General features: G+C 69.9%; 1 protein-coding gene across 2 annotated transcripts in view; it reads left to right on the top strand.

Moving 5' to 3' along the window:
• Positions 1-7051: 7051 nt before the first annotated feature.
• KCNK9 (potassium two pore domain channel subfamily K member 9) overlaps positions 7052-14487 on the top strand; it is a 40216-nt gene continuing 32780 nt past the window's right edge. For both annotated transcript variants that reach the window (XR_014793197.1, XM_084864730.1), the window contains exon 1: positions 7052-7712. Coding sequence is in view for 1 of the 2 variants with exons in the window: in XM_084864730.1 (XP_084720856.1) it covers positions 7058-7712 (655 nt within the window). In the remaining variant the exon portion in view is untranslated. The remainder of the gene's footprint in view (positions 7713-14487) is intronic.

Here is a 14487-nt window from a genome sequence, read left to right as displayed (position 1 = left end):
TGCGGTTGCTGAGCTAGGACTTTTATAAACAGACCATCGCTGGAATTTTCCCTCCCCGGAGGAGCCTCTATTTCGGGAGCCCTTACTAAGCAGTAGGTGGCGGAGTCTGGCAGGTCGATCCGTATTCATTTTGATTTAATTCCCCACCCGTCAAGGCCCGCTCACCCGCTGCCTTCCCTCCTCATCTTCCTTCATTTCCTGGGCTCCTCCTGTCTCATTAATTTCCCGTCCGGAGTTTTCTCTCGAGTCTCCCTCACTCGGCGGCGAAGGGGTGCGGGGTGCGGGGTAGACCAGGACCCAGGAGGTGCATCTCCGACGGCTTCCTGCGCCCTTGCAGTGAGCCACACCTGGGCCGGGCGCCATTCCTGGGCGAGGTGTTTGCTGGAGTGTGGCAGGGCTGACCAGAGCGTGGCCACGTGGCATCGCTTCAGAAGGACATTTCTGGGCAGTCCCTCGGGACCTTGGTGAGGACCTGGTCTCAGAGGGGCCCAGAAAGCAGAGCTGCTGTCAAATCAGGAGCAAGAAGAAGCCTTTTCAATGTGGAGCCGCTGCGTTTTCCATTTTACAGACGGGGCCTGCTCTGTCTCGGCTCCGGCTGAGGGTGTGGTCTGTGCTCCAGGCCGGGCCCATTGCTAAAAAGTCTAACGTCCCCAGGAAAGGGGGGCGGGGGGGGGGGCGACTTAGGTTTTGCTTCTCTTGCTTTTGCTTCTTTATATTTTCCTGTGTCTTAGATTTTACGCAGAAAGGCGTTGTGTGTGAGGAAGAATAAGTCAATGTGAAGACAGAATGATTTTTGAAGAGCCAGTGACTCAGGCTGCCACTGTGACAGGGACTGTGGGCCCCGGGGGAGCTGGGGAGGGGCTTGGGGGCTGGGGGCCCTTCCCGGTGCCGTGGAAGCCACGCTGTGCCCCCAGGCCCGTCAGCGGAGGGCCAGGCCGCTTCCAAAGCCGCTTGACTCCACCCCGCTCACCCCCAACCCCCAGCGAGGGGAGACGCCCAGCGTGGCCTCTGGGGGCTGGCCGCAGCCCCAGCGCCTCAGTCATTGGAGTTGGGGTCCTGATGTTTCCACTGGCCGCCCGCTCCTTGGGGACTTTTCCTCCGGGTCGGAGAGCGTCCCAGGCCCCGTGCCCTGCGAGGCCCACCCAGCAGGAAGGTGGGGCCCACCCGTCCAGGGGGGTGCGGTGTGGCTCGGCTCCCTCCTCATTCCAGGGCAGCGTGGCTCCTGGGGGCAGTGACAGCCAGTCGTGTCCCCCCCCCCCCCCCCCGCCTGCCTCCTGTCCTCCCGAGGCCTTGGAGCCCTGACCTCTGACCTCATCTTGACCCGTCACCTTCACATTCTTGCTCTTCTCTGAACCAGCCAAGACCCGTCCCCGGCTCCAGGGCACCAGCCGCTCCCTCTGCCTGGATGACCTCCCTGCTCCCCACCTGTGATTCCAGTCGCAGCTCAGACGCTCTCTCCCGAGGCCGGCTGACCCCGGCCCCAGGTCTCTGCCCACAGGCTTCTCAGGGGCCCATCTTGCATCACGGCCGCCTGGCCAGAGCTGTGCCCGCGTCCGCTCCCCGCAGCCCGGCCTGGTGCGGGCTGGCGGGTGGGTGTTGGCGGCCAGAGCCGGGCCCCTGGGCTGCAGGGCTGCCGTCACCCTCCGGGCCGGAGCTGGGCGGTGTCCTGGCCTGCTGATGGTGACGCCGGCCGCCCAGCTCGGCCAAGGCCCCTCAGTGGTTAGCAGCGGAAGGAGACCGGCGGCCCAGCTCCCCCCAGGCTCCCCCGCCCCCCCCGGGGGGAGGTCTCTACCATCAGCACGTGCCCACCCTCGGGGCCTGCCTGTCTGCTCCGCTCAGAGCAACAGAGTGGGCAGCTCAGGGCTGGGGTACGGCCTCGCTGCTGGGAAGCATTCTGGGGTCCCCTAGTCTAAGCTGACGGAGGCTCCAGACCCCCTCTGACTCCTGAGCATCCTGTGCCATAGACCCCAGCACCCCCACCCGCCGGTGACCCCGGCCTGGCCGAGGGCAGTGCAGAGGGGGAACCCTCGGGCCCTGAGGCCTCGGCGGTGCTCCCGGAGCCCTGGTGCCGCTGGGACACAGCGAACAGGACGGGCTCAGGGAGGCCCCGGGGCTGTGTGCACGGGCCCAGGCCCGTGGCCGGCAAACTGTGGCTGAAGAGCCACATGCGGCTCTTTGGCCCCTTGAGTGTGGCTCTTCCACAAAACACCACGGCCCGGGCGAGTCTATGTTGAAGTGGCGTTAGAGGAAGTTGAAGTTTAAAAAATATGGCTCTCCAAAGTAAATTCAATCGTTGTGCTGTTGATGCTTGGCTCTGTTGACGAATGAGTTTGCCGACCGCTGGCCCAGACCACTGGCCCAGTCCTAGCCCAGACCAGCCAGGGCAGGCAGGCTTCCTCGGGGTGGGGCCCGGGGCTGGGCTCAGGGAGCGTCAGGCCTGGAGCACCCGCCCCTCCTCCCTCCGTGGGAGCTGCAGGCGGCAGGACACAGAGGACACACCTGCGGCCCCGAGCAGCAGCGGCGTGCGCAGGGCCAGCCTCCCTCACGCGGGGACGGCGCTGCAGAAATGCCTTCTGCACACAGGGTGGAACTGGCAGCGCCCAGAGCCAGGCTCCGGGGGAAGGCGGTTAAACACCTTCCGCAGGCCCCGCGGGCTCCGGGCACAGGACCGGCCATGTGACGGCTAAAGTTAGCTCCCGCCGGAGGGAGCTGGCCGGGCCGCGGGTCCCCACGGCGTGCGGCCTGGCCTGTGGCGCTGGCTCCGGTCCCGCGACCGGCGGGCAGTCAGCCGGAGAGAGGACAGGCCTGCTGCACGTGGCAGAAGGTGCAGTGGGAGAGGGTCCAGCTGGGGTGGGTGCTCTTTCCTGCGTGTGAGGCCCGGGAGGCCCCCGCTTGGCCACGGGAGGACGGCAGGCTGGGCTGGGCCACAGAGGGGAGGACGGAGCATGGGGTGGGCCTCAGGGAGAGGCTGCTTCTGTGCAGGGTCCCCTTGGCCGCTCATCCTCCGTGCTGGCCTGTCCAGGTGTTCTCACCCCCTTCCCACTAACACCCGGAGGGCACCCCACCGCAGCCCAAGTTCCGCACGGAGACTCGGCCACTTGCCCGAGGTGGGGCAATTATTGCCGTCCCAGTCAACGGTGGTTTTTATTATTTTTATTATTAAATTTTTTAAAATTGATTTTAGAGAGGAAGGGAGAAGGAGAGATAGAAACACCTGTGATGAGAAAGAATTGGTCAGCTGCCTCCTGCTCGCCCCACACTGGGGATCCAGCCCACAACCAGGACCTGTGCCCTGACCGGGAATCGAACCGTGACCTCCTGGTTCATAGTCGATGCTCAGGTGAAGATTGTTATCCTTAGTTTTTGTTTTTATCTATTAAGTGGCTATTATTAATTTTAAGAAAGCAGGTAGCGGGGTCTCTCTGAATGCCCAGTGATCCCGGGCTTGGGTGTGAGCTCGGAAGGGCCCTCCGCGCCCCCTGCCTGGCTGTGGAGCGGCCCCCCTCATCCACCCTGGGCTCAGGCCTCGCTAATGAGACCCTCCTGCTGGCCGGTGGCCCTCGGCAGCCCCTGGGAGCCGTCAGCTGCAGATGCTCCGCCGGCCACCCGCTGATCCTGGCAGAGCTGGCTCCGGGACGTGACGAGCTATTTATGGAGCAGGCACGGTCAGACCCACTCAGCAACCTGAGACCCGCTAATCACTTCTCCCCTAACGAGGCCAGGCCACGCGCGTGCGGCCACGGGGGCGCCGGCCTGGCCTCGGAGGGCACGGCCTGGCTAACGGTGGGAAGTGGGGTGAGGATGCACGGGGGGCGCTCGGGGCCCTCGGCGGGGAGGGGTCCGTGTTCAGAGGGGCTCTGGCTGCAGGCGGAGGGGGAGCCACGGGAGGCAGGGCCCAGCCAGGAGCCGAGGCCACAGGAGTGCACGCGTGGGCTTGTGTGAGGCCTGCCTCCCGGTGCCTGCTCTCCGGGCTGGGCAGGTGGCTCCCAGGAGTGGGCCCAGGAGCTGGTGCCGAGGCCACAAAGTCATGTGACCACAGGGTCTGCACCACGTCTGCAAAGCCTGGGCCTTGCCCAAGGAGCCAGGTGTCCTGGGACCAGTGGCAGGGGGCATCCTGGGCTCTGATTGGCCACGCTGAGCTCAGAGTCCCCTTCCAGGCGGGGCTGGAGGTGGGGTTTCCAGAACCACTGCGGCAAAGGGAAGGTGCGAGGTGTCTCCCCCCATTGCTCCTCCCTGTCCCTGCCCCCTCCCCCCCAGACCAGCCTGACCTTTCTGGACGGTCAGCCACCGCAGGCCAGCTGAGACCGCTTGGGGAAGGGCTCTTGGGGCGCAAGGGAGGGGTCAGGAGCCCACGCTCTACCTGTAGGTCAAGGCCATGGGAGGAGTGTGGGGTGTGGAGAGGGGGTGGGGCAGATGGCAGGCCAGGGCACCCTCCGCTCCCCCCCACCCCTCCATATTCTGCCCTGGGGCCCGGCTCCCGCCTGTGTCTCTGGAGCGGGGGAAGGGAGACCAGCTTTGGGGCGGTCTGTGGGCACGTGGCACGTGAACTTGGGCTCAGACGGCAGGGCCTTGAAGGAGCGCTGGGCGGATGGCCTGTCCCTGGGCGCGAGGTCCGCGGGCCGAAGTGCTCCCATCGGTAAAAGGGCGGCTGGGACTAGCTTATCTTCCGGGGCCCTTCCAGGACGGCACGAGGCGACTCTTTTTCCGAAAGGCAGTCTGCGAACCCAGTGAAAGGCTTTCCCGCACCTGCCCGCCTGCCCTGGAGGCCCCCCCCCCCCCCCCCCGCCCCTCCCAGGCCGCTCCCAGGCGGACCGTGGTCGGAGTCCAGTGCCCCCTGGCGGCGCCCCGGCGCCCCCGCTCCCGGACGGCGGGGGCCCTACGGCGGTGAGTCAGGGCGCTCCGCGGGGCTCGGGCCCGGCTGGGGTTCCGCGGGCGGCGGCTGGGGTCCCGTGGGCGGCGGCCGGGATTCCGTGGGCCCGGCCGCCGCGCAGCGCGGTGCCAGCTGCCAGGAGTCCTGGTGACTCACCGGCGGCCGCCCCACCGCCGAGCGCAGGGCCCGGCTTCCAAAATGAGTCCTAGGGGGCGCCTCGGGCGGGACTGGCGCCCCTTCTCCGCCGGCGCCCCAGGCAGCCCGGCCCCGGGACCCCGCGGCCGCACAGCGCGGCTCCGCCCCGGCGGCGGGGCGCACGCACCGCGAGCCCCTGAGCCGCGCGGGGAGCGGGAGCCTCCGGGAGCCGCGGGTCCCCGCGGGGTGCGCGAGGTGGATGTGACCCCCGACGGCCTCCCGCACCCAGCCCGCCTCTGCCCCCCTGAGCCCGCCGCCGGGGCGCCCTCTCCCCAGTCTCCCCGGCCTGGCCCGGAGGCGGGGGCCGCGGTGGGGTGTCTCCGCGGCTCCAACCGGCCCGGTTCGAGCTCCAAGAGGTCAGGGGCCGTGGTGAGAGGACCCCGCCCGACGCCGAAGGGAGCGGAGGGAGGAGGGCAGAGGAGGCCGACATGGAGGGGAGGGAGCCCGGCGGGGCTTGGGCTCCTGACACCGGAGTCGGTGCGCCCCGCAGGAGGGGCGCTCGGCCCGGGCGGCGGGAGAGGGCCTGGGGCTCGGGGAGCCGGGTGGGGCCGGCGCGTCCGGTGCCCCGCGCCGGGCCTCGGGGAGCCGGGGAGCGTTTCTGGGAAAAGCCACGGGGAGGGAAGAGGGAGCGGCCCGGACCCCCAGGATGGCAACCCCTGCCGACCTCGGCGCTCCAGGTAACGGCTCAGGTTGGCAGGTCCCGGGCCGCGTCTGGGGCGCTGGGGGGCCGAGGCGACCCCGGGGACCCGCACGCCGGGAGGCGGCGCAGGTGGCCGGCCCCGGGGACCGCGCTGCCGCTCCCGGTGCCCGCCCCGGCCGGGGCCGCCTCTCCCTCCGGCCGCCGGGGTGTGGCCTGGGGCTGAGCCCCCTCCTCCCCGCCCCGGTCCCCAAACTCTCCGCCCGCGCGGCCGCGCGCCCGCAGGGCGCCCAGGGCTCGGCAGCCGCCCTGCCTGCCCAGCCTCCGCGCCGAGACCTGCTGCTGGCTCCGCCCTCTCCTCCCTCCTCCCCCTCCTCCTCCCGGACACCTAGGCCCCCGCCCGCCCGCCCCGCCCCGCCTGCGCCCCGCGCGGCTCGGTCTGCCGCGGGAGCGGCCGCCTGGCCAGCTGGCCGGGGACCAGGCGGGGCGGCGCGCCCCGGAGGCCGCGGGGGGCGGGCGGGGAGGAGGGGAGGCCGGGCCTCCGCGTAGCCCGGCCCCCGCCCCCCGCGGCCTCCCGCCGGAGCGGGGCTGCCACGCGCGCGCGCGCGCGCGCACACACACACACACACACACACACACACCCGCACACAGACACGCACACACTCGGCTCCCTCCGGCGCTCACGCACGCAGCGCCCCGGGCAGATCCGCGCCGCCGCCGCCTCCCAGACCCCGGACGCCGGAGGGCCCGGACCCCGGCGCGGCTGATGCGCCCGCGCCCGCCCCGCAGCCCCGCGAGGCCCGCGGGGCCCCTCCCGCCGCCGCCGCCGCCGCGCCCGCCGCCCTCGGAGACGCGGGCCGGACGCCCGCCGCCGCGCCGCCTCCCGGCCGCCCCCGAGGCCGCCGCGCCGCGGGCTGAGCCGCCCGGAGGCCGCGCCCCGCTCCCGCGCCCCGGGGGCTGAGGCCGCGAACTTGGACCGGCCGCCGCCCGCAGCGCCCCGCCCGCCCCTGCGCGCCCGGGGCCCCGGCGCTGGGACCCGCGGGCCTCGGGCCGCCCCGCCCGCCACTGCACCTGCCGGCCCCTCCCCGCCGGCGGGGCCTCCGGAGACGCCGGCGCTTCGCAAACTTTCCCGCACCCCCCGGGGGGACCGAGGAGCCGAACCCGGAGAAGCAGGTCCCGCCGGGCGCGCGCCAACCCGCGGGCTCCTAGCGGGGCGCCGCCGCCCGGCAGCCGGACCCCGAGGGGCGCGGGCCCCGGAGGCCGCCCGCCGGCCGCGCCCCGCCCCCGCCCCTGCTCCCCCGGCGGGCGCGGGGCGCGGGGGGCGGCGGCCGGCGGTGCCGGGGGCGCCGCGGTGCATGGCCCTGCGGGGCGGGGCGGGCTGCCTGGGCCGGCTCTGGCGCGGGGTGTCGGGGCTCCCGGGCGCCTGGCCGCGGCGCTCCAGCAGCCTCCTGTGCCTGGCCGCCTTCGCGCCCGCGCCCGCGCCCCTGCCCCGCCGGCCGCCCCGCGGCGGTGGCCCCGGCGGCCCCGGCGGAGGGGGGCGCCCCCGGCCTCCCCGCCCCCCGCCTCCCCGCCGCCGCCGCCGCCGCTGCTGCGGCCGCCGCCGCCGCTTACAACTTGGACTCGGAGGCGGCGGCGGCGGAGGCGGCGGCCGGGCGCTGCAGAGGGACGCGCGCGGCGGCGGCGAGGCTGCGGGACATGCCCCCCGCGCCGGCGCCCTGCTGGCGGCCATGAAGAGGCAGAACGTGCGGACCCTGGCCCTCATCGCCTGCACCTTCACCTACCTGCTGGTGGGCGCCGCCGTCTTCGACGCGCTGGAGTCGGACCACGAGATGCGCGAGGAGGAGAAACTCCGGGCGGAGGAGGCGCGCCTGCGGGGCAAGTACAACATGAGCGGCGAGGACTACCGGCAGCTGGAGCAGGTCATCCTGCAGGCCGAGCCGCACCGCGCCGGCGTGCAGTGGCGCTTCGCCGGCTCCTTCTACTTTGCCATCACGGTCATCACCACCATCGGTAAGGCCGGCGCCCGGCTCCCCACACCCAGCCCGCGCCGCCCGGAGGGGCCGGGAGCAGCAGCCGGGGAGGAGCCGGGAGGCGGCCGGGCGCGCGGCGGCGCGGGGCTGGGTGTGCGGAGCCCGGGGCCCGGCCCCTCCCGCCTCCCTCCGAGCCCCCTCCTCCTGGCGCACGGTTCCCGGAGGACCCGGCTGGGCTCTCCCCGCGCAGGTGCCCGGCCCCGAGCGTGTGAGCCCGGAGCGTGCGGGCTCCGGGGGGCGGAGGCGCCGCGCCGGGAGGCGAGTGGAGGCTAAGAATAACCCGCAGACACCCACCGCCCCGGCCTCACACTTACTACCGCTCGGAGTTGGGAGGGCGGCCTGGCTGCCATCCGCGTGCGGAGACTCAGGCGGCCGGCCGGCTCCCGGGGCGTGGGAGGCGCTGACCCCGCCAGCCAGCCTCCTCCCTGCGGGCGCCCCTTCTCTGAGCCCTGCGGCGGGTGTGCCAGGCCTGGGGGAGAGAGTTAGTGTCCGGTGGTTGGCGAGGGGCCGGCAGCCGGTGAACGGTGCTGGGAACAAGGAGGCGCCCGGGGAGACGGTCCTGGCCAGCCCAGCCCAGGGCCGCGGGCAGGACCAGCCTGCGTGTTGCCTGCAAACCAGAGAAGTTGGCCCCAGCCTGGGGGAGCCCTCTGGTAGGCCCCGGGGGCTCCCCTGGCCCCCACCAGGCGCTGTGCTCCCCGCATTCCCTGGCGGGTGCCCGCAGCACGCAGAGGCCCGGGCTTGGTGAACTTGCAGACGCTCCACTTTGAGGGGGACCTTCGGGAGGGAGCTCAGGCAGGTCCCTTCCTCCCAGGTTGGTGGGTGCCCGCCCGGCGGGAGGAGGTGGCGTCTGACCGGCATGCCCCAGCCTGCACCCTGCCCTCCGCACACACCCTCTCCTCGCCCTGCCAGGGCCCCGTGCTGGCCGGAGGTCTCTTTCCCGGCCCCGTCCAGCCCTGTCCGTCCTGCACCCGGGAGGAGGCCCACCCCCCTCTGCTGTCCCCTCGGCGTTTGCCGTCCGGGGAGCGCTGTGTGCTGGCGGGGCTGCTCGCCGTGCCATATGCAACAGGAAGTCCTGGCTCGGCCTGCCTTCCCGGCTCGGCTGCAAACACTTTTCAGTCATCTTGTCAGAAATGTTTAATTCATGGCTGCAGCATCTCATGGTGTTGGAAGGAAGCTGTCCTTCTGTCATCTCCATATCCAGCTCTGCTCCGCGTCCGCCCGCCACCCCTCCGGCCGGGGCCAGAGCCCAGGAGAGCCTTCCCCGCCCTCGGCGTGCTCCGGTGCCGGACGGGCCAGCCGGGCGCTGCCATGACGGTCCTTTCTGTCTGTAAACTTCCACTGTGAGCTGCGGCCGGAACACACAGGCGCAGGCAAGGCCCTGGGGGTCAGGGCCTGTGAGCTGGAGGCAGAGAGCAGGACAGGTGCCCCTAAACTGACCTCCGGGGCGGGGAGGCCCCCCTCTCCCAGTCTTTAGTGCTCCCCACCCAGGACAGGGCCGTCTGGCCGCTCTCCGGACACGCCAGGACGCAGGGCCGGTCCCAGGAGCTGACCCCGTAGGAGAGGGTTGGGGTTGAAATCGAACCTGGAGATGCGGGTTTGCCTGAGAAAAGGAAACTGTGAGATCCGTGCTGCTCGGGGCGTGTTTATTGATTCTGACGGGTCGTTCTGGGCCTGTGCTTCCCACGGTGACGGCTGGGAAGAGAAACCTCCGGGAGAGGGTGGCCCAGCGCGGTGTTGTCGCAGCCGGGGCTGTGGGTGTGCCCCAGGGCGCCTGGCACAGCGCGGATCCCTCTCTGGCCGTTACTGAGGGCCAGCTGCTTTCCCGGGGAGGAGGGTCGGGGTAACCCACCAGGCCTGGAGGGAAAGACCGTCTCCGCCCAGCCGCCCTGGGCCGGGGAGACGCTGAGCGTGGAGCCCAAGTCCAGCCACTCCGGGCGCTTCCCAGCTCCCAGCCTCAGTTTCCCCACCTGTAAGAGGGAGGGGCATTGCACAGTGGCCACCTGCCAGGCTGACTCTGAAGGGTCGGGGGAGCCCTGGTGCCTGCAGCCACCAGCGAGGGGAGCGCTTAGTAGCTGGGTACCGGCTCCTGCCTGGGCCTGCTGTCCTGCGCTCTGCCCCAGGAAGCTGGTGAGTGGAGCCCTGGAACTTACAGGAAACAGAGCACCTTTCTAGTTAATTCTGTTTGTTTTCTCCTTTTTTTAATATAAATGCAAATGAAGGTGTTCCAGGCCCAGAACAAAACCCAGCCCCACGCCGGCTCCCAGGCCTGTCTCCTGTCCAACAGGGGCCTGTGCTCAGGTCCCTCCAGCCGGGGTGTGGGGCGTGAGCTCCCACTCTCGGCTCTCACCGAGGTGGGCAGGGCCCGGGCACTCCTCCGCTAAGGAGCCACCTCTCAGAGGCTGCTAATGGCTTGCTCTGGGAAATGGATCTTAAACACTTAGCGTCGGGTCTGTGGTTGCGCCTTCGAGAAAGGCTTTGGAGGGACAGACGCTGAGTCTCGAGGGACCCCGGGCACGGCCTAAGGAGGGCGCTCAGGGGTCCAGGGCCCGAAGGCGGCTTCGGCTCTGCCACAAGCCCAGCCCCGCTGCTGCCTGCCTCGGCTGCTTCGATGTCGGTGCCACTGGTGCCCACGTCCCGAGGTCCTGCTGTGATTCTGTTCGTGGGGAGCCTAGACCGGGGGGACGCTCCCCCGGGTTACCGATGGAAAGCCTGCCGTGCTCGTCTGATCGGCAGGACGATTGGGAAGCTCTCCCCACCCCCAGGCGGTTGGTGGAGGTGGAGGTGATGGTGATGGAGGTGATGGAGGTAGAGGTGGTGATGATGCTGGTGATAGCGATGGAAGTGGTGGTGATGGTGATGGTAATGGGGGCAGAGGCAGTGATGGTGGTGGTGATGGAGTGATATTGATGGTGGTGGTGGTAGAGGCAGAGGTGATGGTGGTAGAGGTGATGGTGATGGTGATGGTGGTGGTGGTAGAGGAGAAGGTGGAGGTAGAGGTGAAGGAGGTGGTGGTGATGGAGGCAGAGGTGGTGATGGTGATGGTGGAGGTAGAGGTGATGGTGATGGTGGAGGTAGAGGTGAGGGAGGTGATGGTGATGGTGAAGATAGAGGTGAGGGAGGTGGTGGTGATGGAGGCAGAGGTGGTGATGGTGGTGATGGAGGCAGAGGTGGTGATGGTGATGGTAGAGGTAGAGGTGAGGGAGGTGGTGGACTTGGACTGCTGGCGGCCGGGCTTGAATCCCTCTGTCTGGGGCTGCGGTCTGGGTGCACTGGGGACCCTGGCACACTTGTCACTTCCCTGCAGGAGGCTCTTGAGGCCAGAATGGGGTTCCACCACCAGCGGCTGCTCCTGACAGCAGGGTGGGGTCTCCATGACACCCCCTTTTCCAGGCTAGCAGGGGCCCAAGCGGTGACCCCCTCAGGGTCACGGGGGAAGAAACCCGCTTAGAACTCAGGTCTCGCCTGGCGAGCCAGGAGGGCGAGTTACAACCTGCCCTGGGAGGGCAGGGGGGTTTGAGAGGGGAGACTGACAGCCGGGTGTGAGTCCCAGGTCCGTTGGGCCCAGCTGGCCGGGGCGGGGGCGGGGGGAGAGGGGGCACTGCTGCAGGAGCCGCGGGGATCGCCGGGGCAGGCCTGGCCGGGGTGGGCACCTCTGAGTCGAGGCCGAGGGCCCGTTGTCTCCAGACCCAGTGCTGCACCTGCCGAACCCGGGCTTTCCAGACGCCTCCCTTATCTGGTTCGCACGCAGCCCTGACAGCGCTGGGTGAGGCTCTCCCCGCGTCCCGGGCCTCGGTGCGGCTCCCCCAGCGCGTGTGCGCCTCCCTGGCCGCGGCCTGGCCTGCGCTTTGCTCTGGGGACCGTCTAGATGACAAGATAAGGCCTGGCCTTCGGGAGGGAAGTGGAAACCCAAGCGCTGGCTGGTGCTGTCCAGCGTGAGGAGCAGATCAGCTGAGCCGTGAGCCCCTCCCTGCGGCCCGCGGGGTGGGCCTGCCTCCAGTCCCCCTGGCTTCCCCCTGGGCCCTGGCCCCCATTCCCAGCGTTGTGGAGACCAGACTGAGTCCCTTCTCGCGGCATCTGCCGGATGGCACACCCCACACCCTGGCACTCACTCTGCCCGGGCCTGGAGGGGTGCTGCCCCACTTTACAGCTGGTGAGACTGAGGTACCAAAGCGGCAGCGGGCCTTGAACGCCATTTTAATCTCACAGCTCACACTCACCTTCCCCATCGCAGGCACCCACCACCGCTCACCCCTCCCTCTGCCGAGCACCCTGGGCCCTGCGTTCCCAGGCTCATTCATCCCCCATTCAGCAGCTTCAGCTCCTTCCCACGCTCCTGCCGGGAGGGGCACAGGTGCAGGCACAGGTGCTGGGAGGGGTCGGGTGCAGACACACGGGCCTGGAGGGGCGCAGGTGCTGGGAGGGGGTGCAGGTGGCACCCTGGGACCTGTCCTCTGAGGCCTCGCTGGGCCGGGGGCACAGGCGGAGGGCCCCGGGCGGAGGAATTCTCGAGTGGGAGTGCGGTGGGGTCTCCCCTCTGCACAGGGAACCCCTCCGGGCCTGCCGGGGCCGGGCCTGTGCCACTCCCTAAGGCTGTGGGGCCGCCGTCTGCTCTCCCGTTCGGCCGGCGCCCACGCTGTGCTTTAAGTCCCGGGACCAGGGGCGGCGTGGAGGGGCGCCTCCTCTCGGGAGCATGTCCTGGAGGTTGGAGACGGCTCAGGCCCCGCGTTCCTACCCATCGTCCTCTGCTCCGTGAGCCTGGTGCCTCCCCCCGGGGTGCTGGTCTCTGGGTGTGCCCCCTGACGGCCTGGCCCTGCAGGAGGAGCCAGCCCGGGCTCCGTCTGTCCCCCTGTGAGGGCTGGCGCCCCCCTCTGGGCAGCCCCCTCACTGCGTCCCGAGTGCTCAGTGCACTGGCTCCCGGGCAGGGCCTGGGCACAAAACAGAAGCAGGTGTGGGGGCGCAGGGAGAGGGCTGGTGGCTGATGGGAAAGGGAAGCCGGGAGGAGCACACGCAGGAGCGCTGTGAGCACGGGGCCCGGCGGGGGGCTTGGTGAGCAGACCTGGGCCCCCAGGGGAAGCGGGGTTCCCGGGCTGAGCACAGCCTGCTCCGCCCGGGGTTCTCGGTCCTGGCTCTGCCAGGCCCCGCGGTGCCTGGGCAGCTGCTGGGGAGGTGGTGCTGGCCAGCTGGCTCAGGTGGATTGGGGGGAGGGGCTCGGGGGGGCAGGTTAAGCTTGCTCCTGTGGGCAGGACAAGCTCAGTGAGCTGGGAGAACGGGGTGACCCGTGGCTCCCCAAAAGCAGAGGCTCTGGGAGATGGTGCTGGGGGTGGGGAGCCTGGGGCGCGTGGTGCCCACCCGGCTGCGGCCTCCGGGGCAGGAAGCTCTCTGCCCACAGCTGTGCCCGCGTCGAGTTCCGTGTCTCAGACTCAGTGGGCAGTGACGGCTGGGCTGCCTGCTCCCCCCTCCCCCCCCCCCCCCGGTCCCGGTGCTGCAGGGGACGTTGGCGAGTCCGTCCTGATGCCAGTCCTCTGGGCGGATGCGTGTCTGGGGCAGCGGCCCCCGAGTGGGAGGAACCTGGCGGCTGGCACATCGTCCAGCGCCCACTGGGGCCCGCGCTCAGGCGCAGGGAACGGGAGCGGAGGCCAGTGTGTGTGGATCCATCGCTGGACGGGGGGACGCGGGAGCAGCGGCGGGAAGGATGGCGGAGAGGGGACAGAAGCCACGCGTGCGCGTCCCCAGCTCCTCGGAGCGCTCTGCTCGGACTGCCCGGCGCCTGCCGCAGAGAACCCGTTAACAGCGGCCCGGCCAGCAGCCGGTCTCCTCGGTGAGAAGCCGGGGCCGGCCGCGGGGCTGACAGCGGCTCCCAGGCCCCCCCGAGACGCAGGCTCCTCTCTGCTCCGCAGGGTCAGCCGGCTCCGTCCGCAGGACGCGCCTCACGTGCCGAGGTGGCCGCTGAGCCCCCGGCATCGCCTCCGCATCCTTCCCGGCAGGAGAGGGAGGAGCAGCGAGCAGAGCCCGGCCGCTGAGCCCGCTCCTCCAGGAGCTCCCGGGCAGCCCCTCCGAGGCTCCGCTCACATCTCACTGGCCGGACTGTGTCTGCCCACCCGAGCGGCCGGGGCCTGGCACGCTGGCCGGCGGGTCCAGGGGAGGAGGGAGTGGACACGGTAGTGTAGGGCCCCAGGCGTCCGGGTGCTGTTCCCTCCCCTGCAGAACCCCTTTCTCTTTACGTGGACACAGACGGCACCCAGTGTGTCTGCGCCACGGGGAAACGTGCTTTCACGGCTGTACATCTGCCGAATGGACATCATCTATTAACAATCCCAGGGTGTGTAGTGATTTTAAAGAATCCCTCCCTCCTCTTGCCAAGAACAGATCGCTGAACTCCTTTATTGAACTTCCATGTGTACAGATGTTGCTGGTTTTTTATAAGTATAATTTTATTGGTTTCAGAGAGGAAGGGAGGGGGAGAGAGAGAGATAGAAACATCCATGATGAGAGGGAATCATGGATCTGCTGCCTCCTGCACGCCCCACTTGGGATGGAGCCTGCAACCCAGGCCTGTGACCAGGAATTGAACTGTGACCTGGTTCATAGTTCAACGCTCAACCACTGGGCCACACTGGCCGGGCTGTTTTTGTTTGTTTTTAACGTGAGCGGCTCTCAGCATGCTGGGAACGTTTCCGATGTTCTCTCTCTCCCAGCACGCTGTCTCAGCAGTCAGGGTTGGAAGGCTGGTGCCTTACCTCAGACGTGGCGCATCC

Source organism: Pipistrellus hanaki, assembly GCF_964339955.1.
Source record: "Pipistrellus hanaki genome assembly, chromosome: 17".
Lineage (NCBI taxonomy): Eukaryota > Metazoa > Chordata > Mammalia > Chiroptera > Vespertilionidae > Pipistrellus > Pipistrellus hanaki.
This window is presented reverse-complemented; position numbering and strand designations above follow the sequence as displayed.